Below are 14,989 nucleotides of genomic sequence, written 5' to 3' on the forward strand. Positions count from 1 at the left end.
GGATGTCAGAATAAGTAATGAGACATATGGCAGAGAAGAAAAATGTATGGGATGCATATAAAGTGTGAGGTGACACAGAAGACTATGGCAGATATAAACTATTCTGTAATCAAGTCACAAAGGAGGTTAGGAAGGCGAAGGCAGATTACGAAAAATCCTTGGCAAAAGATGCAAAGAAAAACACCAAAGAGTTCTTTACTTATGTAAACTCTGGAAGGAAAGCGATGAATCAGATTGGACCACTTAATATAGATGGGTTGACTATTGATGATCATGCTCAGGTAGCTGATAAACTGAATGAGTATTTTGCATCTACATTCACACATGAGGAGTTATTCAATGAGGGGAGTGCCAGAAATTTATCAAACTCTAACAGGGAGCTTAGTGATTTTGTTATAACAGAGCAAAGTGGAGGAGAAATTGTTGAAGTCAAACATAAAAAAGGCACCTTGGGTGGATGGGATCTATCCAGTTATATTAAAGGAGGCAGCAAAGGAAGTAAGCAAACCCTTAGCTATAATTATAAGAGCTTCCTTGGACTCAGGGGAGGTCCCCATGGACTGGACGTGTGGAAATGTATCACCAATTCACAAAGGGGGTTCAAAAGATGACATAAGTAACTATAGACCTGTTAATTTAACTTCTGTTCTGGGGAAAATAATGGAATCGCTAGTTAAAGAAGCATTGCAGGATCATCTAGACAAGACTGCAGTAATAGTTAAGACAGCATGGGTTTGTTAAACGGAGTTCTTGTCTGACCAATTTTGATTTTTATACTGTGATGTGGTGACAAAGGAACTGAATGCCAAAAATAATTTTGATATCATATACTTGGATTTCAGGAAAGTTTTTGGTACTGTTGCACATGGAAGACTGCTGTACAAATTGGAGAGATATGGCATTAAGGGTAAGTTGTTACAATGGATAAAGGGATGGTTGAGTGGGAGAAGACAGAGAGTGGTAATCAATGGATACTGCTCTTTGTGGACAAATGTTATTAGTGGAGTTCCCCAGGGTTCGGTGTTGAGCCCATTGTTCTTTTGTATAATTATCAATGATATTGGTGAATGTATATCAGGTTCAATGTCCGAGTCTGCAGAAGATACAAAGGTTGGCATGGTTGTTAATGACAGTAAAGACAGTATGCTACTCCAACTGGATCAAAAGAAGTGCATCCGATTGATGTTGGTGGACAATGCAATATTGTCTGTTTGGTGTGACATAAGTTAAGTTGGGCAAATGGGCTGAGAAGTGGCAACTGAAGTTTAAAATTGACAAATGCAAATGGGTAGCAATAACCGAAGAGAAATGTACCAACTGCGTGGTACTACACTCAGGGAAGTAGAAAGTGAAAAAGACCTGGGGTAATTGTACAGTCGAATATGAAGTTTACTGAGTAGTGCAGTTGGGCTGCCAGGGCAGGTCATGAAGTCTTGTCAATGATATATAGGAATTTTGCTAGCAGGGACAGGGAGGTGATTATCTCGTTATACAAGGCAATGATCAGGCCACACCTAGAGCTGTGTACAGATTTGGAGGCCTCATTTCAGGAAGGATGTAGAGTTGCTAGAACGAGTACAAAGAAGGGCAACAAGATTGGTGAGGGGAACAAAGGTGTGCTCTTACCAAGAAAGGCTTAAGTTCTGCAAATTGCAGCACTTGGAGAGTAGGCACCTGCAAGGCGATCTGATTGAAGTGTATAAGGCCATGAATGGCTTGAGCAAGCTGAATGCTGATGGGATTCTTCTTCTTGCTCAGATTAAGAACCTTAGGGGACACAGATTCAAATTGAGGAAAGACAGTTGTAGAATAGATGTGCGGAAATTTACCTTTAGCCAACGGGTAGTTGATTGGTGGAACAGACTTCCATCTTTTGTTGTGGAAGTTGATAGCCTAGATAAATTTAAAGCTGAGCTGGACAGGCATTTGGAACGAATGGAGGGGTGAAATGGGAGGGGGGGGTTATGGCTGATGCTGTATAAGTTTGCTTTCTTGCATAGTATGCCTCTGCTAATGCTAATGTGTGGAAAAAGTCACTATTTATTTACTATTCAAGCCCAAATTCACCTACTTTGCTCTTCATTCATATCCCTATCCTTCTTTTCATTCTTTGGTTTAATTTTCATTTATATATCTATTTCCTGAAACTTAGGGCAGACAAAAATTCAAAACCAACATGTTCTGTCTTCTTCCCAGTGCTCAACCAATCCGTTGAATCTATTGTACTACAGTAAAGAAAACTGGTTCTACAACTGCTCCTCTTTGACATTAAAAAAATCAGCTCTCAAATTCACGGAACATATATAACACAAATCTGGTGGATCATCTTGTCATGAATTCAAGTAAAGTTAGAATACTGAAATCCAAGAACAAGTATGTCATTATTTATTAAGGTTTAGATTAAAATTCTCTATCTCTCTCTCTCTCTCTCTCTCTCTCTCTCTCTCTCTCTCTCTCTCTCTCTCTCTCTCTCTATAAATAAATAAATAAATAAATAAATAAATAAAAGTAGTTTGGGTATGTATGCAGCATATACTTACAATACACAAAAAGAAATAATTGTTCCTGGGTAGAGCCACCTTCATTTGCAGCAATACATCTATACCAACCTTCATCTTGCTTGTTTGCAGTATGAATCACAAGTGAACCATTAGAATGCTCTATGAAACGAGGGTCATCAGGAAGGGAAACAACTCTCATATGCCATTTACTTTCATCTTTTGCAAGTCTCATCCATGTAATGTTATGTTCAATTAAACTATATGCAGTACATGGTAATACAGCTTGTCCACCTGGCACAATGGATACATTATGTGGTTTGGAGAGAACAGGAGCAGGTTCTGCAACAAAACAAGAAACAGAAAAAATTCTACTTTTCAATTACTAATGAATTTGACTTTTATTAATTGATTCTTAACTTACTTATTATTAATTCTTTTAAAACCCTTTAAGATATATTGCTTTTTTTTTTTTTCTGGTAGTTGTTGGTGCATAAGCTTCTGGGGTCATAATGCACCTCCTTGGGAGGTGCATTATGACCCCAGATCCAAGCCCGAGGCGGGAATCGAACCCGCGACCTTTGGGTTGCCAGGCAGGCAACACAAACTTTACCCACCTGGCTAGCCCGGTCGACGATATATTGCTTATAGCTACTTTGTTTTTCAATGGGTTCACTCTTACTGTTAATTTAATTTCCCTAATAATGCATTAGTAATTCTAATTGTTCCCATATATAACTCTAAAAGATTTTTAAAAAAAAATGAAAGAAAAAAAAGAGAATTTTTGGCAACGAGGCAGTTAATTACAGAAGTCAGAATTAAAGAATTCTTTAATTATAATATTGGACAAAAATTCAGGAAAATTATGCTGGACAGACAGACAGGAAAATTAAATGTACAATAAAAGAGCATGCTATTATGCAAAAACAGGCAGGTTAATCTAAACTCAAATATTGCTTATCATTCTATAGAAGACTTTCAATTTCAATCTACAGGACCTCAGAAATTCTTGGAACTGAGACAGCACCAAATGAGGAGAATTTTGAAAGAAATTTTATATTCAGTCCACAATCAAAACCAATAAAAAAACAAAAATTAATTATTCATCCATCCCCATAGCCTCAGTTAGCATTAGTAGTGGAATATTATGCAAGGATTAGTTAGTTAGTTATTTGGTTTTTAGGAGCATTAGCAACTAAGGCCATATTGCTCCGGGATATGCGGTGGTCATTCCCTGACCTTTCCGCATTCTCCGTATTTGGTGGTGACGGGCTCGAACCCCGGTCTAATCAAGAAGCGTGTGCTATGCACTGCTGCTCCTTCCCACCTGGCTACGGAGGCGCCTTTATGCAAGGAAGCAAGCTTATATGGCATCAGTAAAATTAAAAAAAAAACCTTCTCATTTCACCTATCCATTTCCTCCAATAGTTTGTCTAGTTCTTCTTTGAATTTATTTAAGCTATCAAATTGCACAACAACAGATCGAAGTTTGTTCAAGCAATCAATTAGAATCTCTGTTCTCAAATTTCCCCAGAAGTGTAATTTCTTCTTGAATCTCTCCATCTCTTTTGCAATACCCTTCCAAATATCCCCTCTCCCAGCTGCCTCCAAACTCCATCAGTGCTACTGAGGCACTGTTAGGTGGGTCAGAAAACCTGCTAACTCGGGGTATATGATTTGTGGGAGAAGACAGAAAGTGCTAATTAATGGACACTGCTCTTTGTGCACAAATGATATTAGTGGAGTTCCCCAGGGTTCAGGGTTGGGCCCATTGTTGTTTTGTATATTTATAAATGATATTGATGAAGGGATATCAAGCTTAATGTTACAGTTTGCAGATGATACAGGTGCGGAGGGTTGTTAATGACAGTATGCTACTGCAACAGGATCTAGAAAAGTTGGGCAGATGGACTGAGAAGTGGCAACTGAAGTTTAACATTGACAAATGCAAAGTACTGCACATGGGTAGCAGTAATCACAGGATAATGCACCGTGACGTACTACACTCGGGGTAGTGGAGAATGAAAATGACCTGGGGTAATTGTGCAGTCAGATATGAAGTTTTCTGAGCAGTGCAGAGACAGGCTGCCAGAGCCGGTCATGGGGTCTTATCAATGATATACAGGAATCTTGCCAGCAGGGATAAGAATGTGATTATCCCTTTTCCTAAGGCAATGATCAGGCCATACCTTGAGTACTGCATACAGGTTTGGAGGCCTCATTTTAGGATGTGAAGTTGCTAGAACAAGTGCAGAGAAGGGCAACAAGATTGGCGAGGGGAATAAAGGAAAGACAAGTTTGAAGGGTCTGGAGACTAGGCACCTGCGAGGCGATCTGATTGAGGTGTATACAGCCTTGAATGGTTTGAGCAGGCTCAATGCTGATGGGATTTTTCCTCCTGCTCAGATTACAAATCTGAGAGGACAAGAACTTAAATTGAGGAAGGGCAGTTGTAGAATAGATGTGCGAACATTTGCCTTTAGCCAGCAGGATTGCTAGAACAAACTTCCATCTGTTGTTGTGGAAGTTGATAGCTTAAATAAATTCAAGGAAGAACTGGACAAAGTTTTGGAGCAAACTGATGGGTGAAATGGGAAGTGTTTTTTTTTTTTTTTTTGGCTGATGCTGTACAAGGTTGCTTTCTTGCATCAAATGCCTCTACTAATATCACTTTTTCTGCCCTTAAAAAATTATATCTGCTGAACATCATCTACTTTTGATCCCGGCAGACATATCCTGGTCCTGTTCCACTTTTCATTCTTGCACAACATATTTCCCATTTTCCTGACAATAGAGTCACCGACAATAACTACCTCCTGTAGGACCAATGCATTCTGCCTTGGAGATTGTCGCTGTGTTACCTGATGCATAAGTATAAGCTCTGGTGTTGAGTTGAGCAAACGAGAGCTTGAGAAGATCCTTAAGCTCTCATTTGCTCAAGCAAGAGCTTGAGAAGATCCTTATTTTGGCATCTACCCTAGTCTGCAAACTCTCATAAACATTCATCAGAATGCCGAGTTGGTGCCCAATTTCTTCACACTCTCTGCACCAAACATAAACAAGGACATTCTCTGTGGCTGTATCATGTCCTGTTCCAGAAAGATCCACAAAAATTACACAATTTGCACATTTTTTAGGGCATGACTCATAGGAGAATCGCCTCCTTCAATTCTCACCCCAAGCCACAGCCCTCCTGCTACTTTGTGCCTGTTGCTTTGCTGTTCTAGTCTGGGGCATGATGTCCATTTAAATACAATTTACTTGATTAACATTAAAAATTAATCAATTTAATTGATTAATTGACAATACTACTCTAAGCTAATAGATTCCTAAATGCAGTGACATGTATTATTTTATACCGTATGCTATCAAGTTCAAGATATACGTTATGCTACAGTATTATGATTGCAGAGTTTTAAATTAGCTATACCCTTACTAAAAGTAAAATTTCTTAGCTAAAAATGAAAAAAAGGCTAACGAGTGATTAGAACCTTCAAGCTACTTATTTATCACAATTAAAACTTTACTATTCCACTGCACTGCTAGTTATGCACTAAAATATTCGCACCAAAACACCAATACAATAATGGTATGAATAATAAGTCGTAAGTTAAGAAATCACTAAATGAAATTACTAAATTTTAAATTAAGCTAATAGACGTGACTAAGACTATTGAAGTATTTGATATGTTAATTAATCAAAAAGATGGTAAAAAATTTCAAAACACTTATCTGTTTCCATGAGCTCAAAATTCTTCATCCACACAGTTGTAATCTTGTACCCGAGTAAGGAGGTAATTATCCTGTTGTATAGGGATACAACAGGATAATCATATATATCCTGTTGTATATACAGGATATATATATCCTGTATATATCCATTACATGTGCAATATAAGGCAATGTTAGACCACATCTTTACTGCACACAGGTCTAGCAGCCCCATTTTAGGAATGATGTGGCTCAGTTCTAATTGGAGCAGAGAAGAGAATGAGACTGGTAAGGTAAACAAAAAGGTAGGTATTCTAACCAAAAAAAACTTTGGTTCTGCAAACTATAATGCTTGGAAACTAGGCACCTGCGAGATCAGATCAAGGCATTTAAGGATTTGAACTGATTAAGGAATAGATATCCTTTTGGATGGATATGCAGAAATTTCCTTTCAGTCAGAGGATAGTGGATCATTGGAACAAACTTCCATCATCACGGAAGTGGACAGTTTGAATAAATTTAGGAAAGAATTAGTTAAATTATTAGAGAGAATAGACAGATGTAAGATGTGTTTTTTTTTCGATAATGCTGTGTAACCTTGCTTCCTCACATCGTTTATCACTACTAATGCCAACAATATTAATCTATTACTTTCAACATGTGACAAAGTGTGAACCTACAAGAGGTTACCATCCCTCAGAATTTTGAAAAAAAACTGCATTTTGCGACTCATTACAATGAAAGGAAATGCTCCCCAACCATCATAAATATACATACGGAAATTTTTACATAATTTTTTAGCTCTCTTGAATTCTTGAACCGTTGACCCAGGTGTAATTTACAATATTACAGACAAAGATATTTCTTTAGTGTCTATTAAAAATTCAGAATTCTGCATTAAAAAGGGCTGAAATAACTCAACACACCTTATGAGTTTTCACATACCTAACTTGGTTAAAAAAAATAAAATTTTATAGCATTAACACAATTTCAAGGTTCATCGAGAAAAATTGGAAAATTTTGGGGATTTGTATATGTTATGCCAGAAGAATATTTAATTAAATAGGCTAAACAGACATATATTAGCTCTTAAATATATAAAATCTTCAATTAATATAAATGATGCTTATTTACCTTTAACATCCAAAAAAGTTGTACTTGATGATGCACCTGCAATATTAGTAGCATTACAAGAATACCATCCTTCTGATAAAGTTGTTATTTCTGGTATTGTAAGGGTTATCTCTGTAGTTTGTCTAAAATTAGTAAACACCTCATGTTATAACATATATGTTCCCTTAGTAAAGTGAAAAGCTACAGTTTAAAAATTGTCTAATTTTGAAACCAAATTTAGATTTAAATAATTTAATTTAAATAATGAATTAAAAATTTATTATTTTCCATTTAAAAATTTAAATTAAATATTAAAAATTATCTAATTTTACAATAAAGAAACTGTACTTTTATTTCAGATATAATTTATTTCACATTATACCAAACAGTGGCATCTGAATGGTGGTACTTAAATGGTTGTACTAAGATTAAACAACAGCAGCTTTCTCTAATAGGAATGTATTACTTATTTAAAGTATAAGAAGGAAGGCAACTTGTTGTGAAGGATTTCACAATATGAGTTATTATAATAATGATACCTAACATAAAAACTTTGGTTTGTCTTAAAATTCAACTATGTAGTAATGATGCAACTGCACTAAACAATATCACAGTCTGAATTTTACACAGTTTAGGGTTTTCTGCCCTAAAATGTTATTAAGTCAGAATGGACTACAAAGGAAATCAAGAATTCCTGAAAATACAAATCTGTCATATTAATGAGCACATTTTGTCACTCCCATAATAGAAGGTCAAAACTTGTTACTTTTCTTTCTCTACATAGAAGTAGCATCATGTTTTGTTCATTTTTAATTTATGCAGCAGTGAAAACTGTGTACTTTTACAAATGCACTTTAAACTGTATTTACTTTTGTAAATTTTATTAGGAATCTAATTTATTGTAATTGCTAAACTACATAAGCTGCTCATTATTTTATCAGTTACCTATCAGATGGGTGGGTTTTAGCATGTAATGTGTTGACCACATGAGAATAGCTTATTGCATGTGTCATGATGGAAAAACATTATAAATTTTTTTTTGTTTATACTCTGGAATAGTAGTAGTAGTAGTGGCAAGAAAGCAAGTGTATGAGCTTATGCAGCATCAACCAAAAAAAAAAAAAAAATCACACCATTCCCTCCAAATGCCTTTCCAGTTCCTCCTTAAATTTATTTAACCTATCAACTTCCACAATGACAGATGGAAGTTTGTTCCAGCAATTAACCACCCTCTGGCTAAAAGGCAAATTTCTGCATATCTATTCTTGCTGAATATCTATTCTACATCTGTCTTTTCTTAATTTGAATTTATGCCCCCTTAGGTTCGTAATCTGAACAAGTGGAAGGATCCCATCAGAATTCAGTGTGCTCAATCCATTCAAGGCCTTATACACCTCAATCAGATCACCGCGCAGGTGCCTAATCTCCAGCTGCTCCAATTTGCAGAACTTAAGCCTCTCTTCATTACCCTCACTAATCTTGTTGCCCTTCTCTGTACACACTCACTCAAGCAAATCTACATCCTTCCTAAAATGAGGCCTCCAGACCTGTATGCAGTACTCAAGGCGTGGCCTGACCATTGCCTTATACAGAGGGACAATCACCTCCTTTTCCCTGCTAGCAAAATTCCTATATATCATTGACAAAACCCCATGACCTGCCCTGGCAGCCTGTCAGCATTGCTCAGAAAACTTCATACCTGACTGCACAATTACTCCCAGGTCTTTTTCATTTTCTACCACCTTAAGTGTAGTACCACACAGTTGGTACGTTTCTCTGGGGTTACTTCTACCCATACGCAGTAATTTGCATTTGTCAAGGTTAAACTTCAGTTGCCACTTCTTAGCCCATCTGCCCAAATTATCTAGATCCTGTTGCAGTAGCACACTGCCATTACTGTCATTAACAACCCTGCCAACCCTTTGTATCATCTGCAAACTTCGACACTAAGCCTGATATACCTTCATCAATATCATTGATAAATATAAAAAACAACAGAGGACCCAACACCGAACCCTGTGGGACTCCACTAATAACATTAGTCCACGAAGAGCAGCACCCATTAATTACCACCCTCTGTCTTCTCCCACTCAACCATCCTTTTATTCATTGTAGCAACTTACCCTTAATACCATTCTGCTCCAATTTGTGCAATAGTCTTCCATGTGCAACAGTGTCAAAAGCTTTCCTGAAATCCAAATATATGATATCAAAATTATGTTTTGCATCCAGTTCCTTTGTAACCACATCATAATATCCAATCAAATTTGTCAGACAAGACTTTCCCTTAACAAACCCATGCTGTGTCTGAATTATTGCTGCAGTCTTGTCTAGATGATCCTGCAATGCATCTTTAATCAGTGACTCCATTATTTTACCAGGAACAGAAGTTAAACTAACTGGTCTGTAATTACTCGTGTTACCCTTCCATCCCCTTTTGTGAATTGGGGATACATTTGCACATCTCCAGTCCCTGGGGACCTCCCCTGAGTCCAAGGATGCTCTCATAATTATGGCTAAGGGTTTGCTTAGTTGCTTTGCCTCCTCCTTTAATATAACTGGATAGATCCCATCCACCCCAGGTGCCTTTCTTATGTTTAACTTCAACAATTTCTCCTCCACTTTGCTTTCAGTTATTACAAAATCATTAAGCACCCTGCTACAATTTGATAACCTTCTGCCATTTTCAAACCTTAATAACTCCTCATGTGTGAATGTAGATGCAAAATACTCATTCAGTTTGTTATCTGAGCAGGATCACCAACAGTCAAACCATCGATATCAAGTGGACCAATCAGATTCATCCCCTTCCTTTTAGAGTTTATATAAGTAAAGAAATTCTTGCTGTTTTTCTTAGCATCTTTTGCCGAAGATTTCTCGTAATCTGCCTTCGCCTGCCTAACCTCCTTTGTGACCTGATTACAGACTAGCTTATATCTGCCATAGGCTTCTGAGTTGCTTGATAATTTATACGCATCCCATGCATTTTTCTTCTCTGTCACAAGTCTCATTAGTTCATTTGATAACCATTTAGGCCTAAACCTTGAACAATATTTCTTAATAGGTATGAAACTTTTAGTAGTATCCACGATTAATTCCTTGAATGCTTCCCACTTAGAATTTACTGTTGGTAACATCGTCAGAATTTAAAACAGAATTTAAAATCTGTCTGAGACCACTGTACTCACCTTTACGGAAGCAAAAACCCTTTGGTTTACCCCTGATGGGTAAAGGAAAGGAATGGCCATAAAGAGTCAGAAGAATTTACAAGATGAATACTATAAGAATATCATCATACTGTTTGATATCACATGGATTTGACATGTGCTGTTAACTCGGCTACTTGTACTTTTTTTTTTTTTTATGTAAATTCCAAGTGCGAGAGATATTAGAGCTCATAGTACTTAGTAACATGCATGGGTTGAAGGCTGAGAAGGTGAAAGAAGGTACTAATTGACATATAGATTGAAGTTTTCACGGAATGTGTATTAAGGGAGGTTGTTCCAGAAAGGAGAAGTTGAAGAAATAAATAAGGAAGAAGAAAAGTTGGTTCTGTGAGTTTGAAGTTGGACAGCAAAAGGATGCTGACTGGCTGCAGCACGTGTTTGGACTGCTTTGCGAGATAGATCAGGAATTATAGGAGCAATTCAGAAGAACAGTGTCCATGGAAGTATCTATAGAAAAGGCATAGAGCAGAAACAAAACATCTATGAGACAGAAAGTGGAGAGACTTTGTTAGAGATGGGTCATTAAATAACCTAACTGTCCTCTTTTGAATCGAGTCTAGAAGCCTGAAAGAAAGAGATTTTGTAGGCAACACCCCAGATGGAACAATATTCAATGGTAGGGTGGATTTACAGAGGTCGTCCACAGCTAAGTGGTCAGGAGCAGGAGTGCAGTGACGTAAGCTCTTTGAGTAGACTAGGGTTCAAGCCCTTGACTGCTAAATATGATTGATCTGCCAACCCACACTCAACCAGCATGGCAGATTATGGTCCATTTCCCTCAACATGAATTGTTGAGGAGGTTTCTATCCTGCAGTGGGTTGATAATGGCTGCAGTTTTTTTTAGGGCAGATTTGAGATTTGTTCAGAGTGAGCAGCTGTTTAGAAGAAAAGTAACGAAAAGAGTGAAAGAGAAACCCCAGTTTTTTAGATTCAGAGGAGCAATATTTCTGATGTGCTTGTGCCAAGAGAGATTAGAAGTTGGGGTAATTCCTAACAGAGAGAGATTTGATCTTTTATAGAAATCTGAGTGTCAAAAATAAGCATAGAAGCAGAGGAATCCTTTTTGTGAGATACAAGTAAGGTCTGAGTTTTAGAAGGACTGAAATCAACTAAGTTATCTTTGCCCCACTGGAGAATTATAGATCAGAATTTAACAAGTTAGTAGTGATTATTCAAGAAGTTGATGCTGTTTGTGCAGGGAAGTTTCTCAAACTGGAAGGTGGAATGCAATGTGCTATCATTTCAGTGGTAGGAAAAATCTTAGAGATAGTGATTAAGACAGTGACTAAGTGCAGGGACATTTAGATAGATATGGCATTCTAAAGGATATACAGCATCGCATTGTTAAGGGTAAATCATGCTTAACTAACTTAGTAGGCTATTTTTACATAGTTACTCATGAGCTGGATTTAGGGAATAATTTCGACGTAGTTTATTTGGATTTTAACAAAACATTTGACTCGTTCCCTCATGAGAGGTTGCTGTATAAGCTTGAACAGGTTGGGATTACTAGTAAGATTCTAAGATGGATTGCTGGATGGCTGCAGGGCAGAAAGCAGAGGATTATGATTGATGGATATTCTTCAGACTGGTGTAACATCAGTAGTGGGGTCCCTCAAGGTTCAGCTCTTGAACCTCTGTTGTTTCTCATTATCATAAATGACATCGACGAAGGAATAGAGGGCATGATGTCAAAATTTGCAGGTGACAAAGATTGGCAGAGTCATTAATGATCAGTGCCAAGCAGTACTCCTTCAGGATGACTTGAACAGACTTCAAAGATGGTCAAAGAAGTGGCAACTATATTTTTTAATGCTGCTAAATGCAAGGTCCTACACTTGGGTACCAGCAACCCACAAATAAATTATACACTTGGTGGGATTGAATTAAAAATAGTGGAGGAGGAAAGGGATCTGGGAGTTAAAATACAGGCAGATATGAACTTTTCTGAACAGTGTAAACAGGCAGCCAGGAAAGCTATGGTGTCCTATTGATGATTTACCAAACACTATCCTGTAGAGACAGGGAGGTCATAATCCCATAAGGCAATTGTAAGACCACATTTTGAATACTGTGTTCAAGTATGGAGACCTCATCTAAAAAAAAGACATCTAACACTTTGGAAGGGTCCAAAGACAGGCATCTCGAATGGTGAGATCGGCAGACGGACGGCCATATGTGGAAAGACTCCGATTAAGTGGGCTACAGAGCTTGGCAACCAGGTACCTCAGAGGTGACCTGATTGAGGTTTATAAGGCTCTCAGAGGAATTAGTAAAATGAATGAAAGTGGAATTCTCACTGTTCTAAACAATTCAGCGGAGTTCAGGGAAACCCCCAGAGCTGCATTACAATTGACACTATGTTCTAAACAATTCCAGAAATAGGGGTCATAAATTCAAATTAGAGATGTTAAGGTTTAGATTAGATTGTAGGAAATTTTCTTTTAGCCAGTGAGTCATTGATAGCTGGAACAAGTTGTTCTCACAGATAGTTGAGGCACAGTTTGAATAAATTCAAAAGTCAACTGGATACTTACTTGTGTGAGGAGGGAAGCATATAATTTGTGTTTTCTTTATCTACTTGGTTGGGTTTCTTTTTTTTTTGTGCCAGTGCAGCAAAAGCTTGTGGCTTCCTTGCACTATTTGGAGAATACGATTACTATTCTCCATATAGTAAACATATAATTCATGTTTTCTTATCTACCTAGTTGGGTTTCTTTTCTTTTTTCTTTTTTTTTTCCAGTGCAGCAAAAGCCTGTGGCTTCCATGCACTATAGGGAGAATACGATTACTATTACTAACATCAGCAAAACTATGGATAGGATTTTCAATAAATGGAAGAAGATCATTAATATATAAGAGAAAAAGGGGTGGGAGAAAGAACTGAACCATGGGAAACACCAGCATTAGTGGACAAGTTAGAAGGCAGAGAACCATCTACCATAAACCACAGTGAGCAGTCAGAGAGAAAGCTGGATACCCAATTACAAAAAACAGTTGTTAAACCATAAGATGGAAGCTTATTTAGAAGACCTTTATGCCAAACACAATCAAAAGCCTTTGAAATGTCAAGAGAAACTGCTTGAATTTCGCCAAACTTTTCCAGTGAATTTATCCACAGATGGGTAACATAAGCCAGAATATCACCAGCGGATCAACATTGACAGAATCCATATTGGTGATCATTGATCAGATGGAAGATCTCTAGATAGTTCAAGAGTTTAGTATTAGTATAAGCAATGACCACATGGTATAAGGAAGCCTATGGCTTATGGTGCACCATCCAAAAAAATAAATAAATAATTAAATGATAAATAAAATAAACTAATAATAAGAAGAAAAATTTAAAAAAAATAAATAATAAGAGAAAAGGAAACAGACAACCAATGCATTTCCCTACTCCCATAGGTAATTATCCAGCTGACCTTTGAATTTCCCCAAACTGTCAGCCTCTACCACCCATGTAGGTAACTTATTTCAGTAATTTATAACTCACTGGCTAAAATAAAACTTCCTGCAATCCAGTCTAAATATTTCCCTCCTGTAACTTTAAATTATGGCCATTTATAATCATTTATAACTGTGAAAATTTCATCCTCATTCATTTTACTTATGCCTCTCAGAGCCTTAAACACCTCAATCAAGTCTCCTCTAAAATGCCTAGTTTCCCAGCTCTGCAACCCACATATTCAAAGTCTTTCCTCATATGGACACTCTTTTGCTGATCTCACCAGGTGAGTTATCCGTCTTAGGAACCCTTTCAAGAAGGGAAATGCCTTTCTTTAGGTGCAGTCTCCATACTTAAACACAGCATTCCAAGCATGGTCTAACAAGTTGGCAATTAATTGATTTCTCCATTACTTTAGAAAAGTAGAAGTAAGTGAATGGGAAAGATTTGTCACCCTTTTTAGGAACTGGCTGGATATGAGCAAATTTACAAGCAGAAGGGAAAACAAAACACCGGTGGATTAAGAAAGTGTAAAAAAGGTGGTGCAAAACAGGAGTAAGCTCAGAATCACAGGTTTTGAGAACAAGTGGAGAAATAGCATCAGGACCTGGAGCTTTCAAAATTCTTCTGACATCTGATGTCAGAAGATTTGGGACCAACTGATGATGTTACCAACAGCAAATTCAAAATGGGAAGCATTCAAAGAAATTATCTTGGAAGCTACTAGGCTTTACATACCAACTAAGAAATATTGTTCAAGATATAGGCCTAAATGGATGTCAGATGAACTAATAAAAAAGCAGAGAATAAAAATGCATGGGATACATATAAATTAATGGGTGACATGGAAGCCTATGATAGATATAATCTGATCTGTAACCAAGTCACAAAGGAGATTAGATAGGCAAAGGCAGATTATGAGAGATCCTTGGCAAAGGATGCAAAGAAAAACAGAAAAGAGTTCTTTACCTATGTAAACTCTAGAAGGAAAG

General features: G+C 37.2%; 1 protein-coding gene across 1 annotated transcript in view; it reads right to left on the reverse strand.

The window, feature by feature from the left end:
• The window catches only part of LOC150087903 (hemicentin-1-like), a 1,496,027-nt gene that overhangs the window by 1,364,433 nt on the left and 116,605 nt on the right, over positions 1-14,989 (reverse strand). Inside the window, exons 9-10 of the mRNA XM_090369959.1 lie at positions 7,344-7,465; positions 2,541-2,840 (exon numbers count right to left, since the gene is read on the reverse strand). Of these exons, the coding sequence (XP_090226085.1) occupies positions 2,541-2,840; positions 7,344-7,465 (422 nt within the window). The remainder of the gene's footprint in view (positions 1-2,540; positions 2,841-7,343; positions 7,466-14,989) is intronic.

The sequence above is a fragment of the Mastigoproctus giganteus genome, chromosome 3 (genome assembly GCF_048544385.1).
Source record: "Mastigoproctus giganteus isolate SK-2022 chromosome 3, ASM4854438v1, whole genome shotgun sequence".
In the NCBI taxonomy this organism is placed as follows: Eukaryota; Metazoa; Arthropoda; class Arachnida; order Uropygi; family Thelyphonidae; genus Mastigoproctus; species Mastigoproctus giganteus.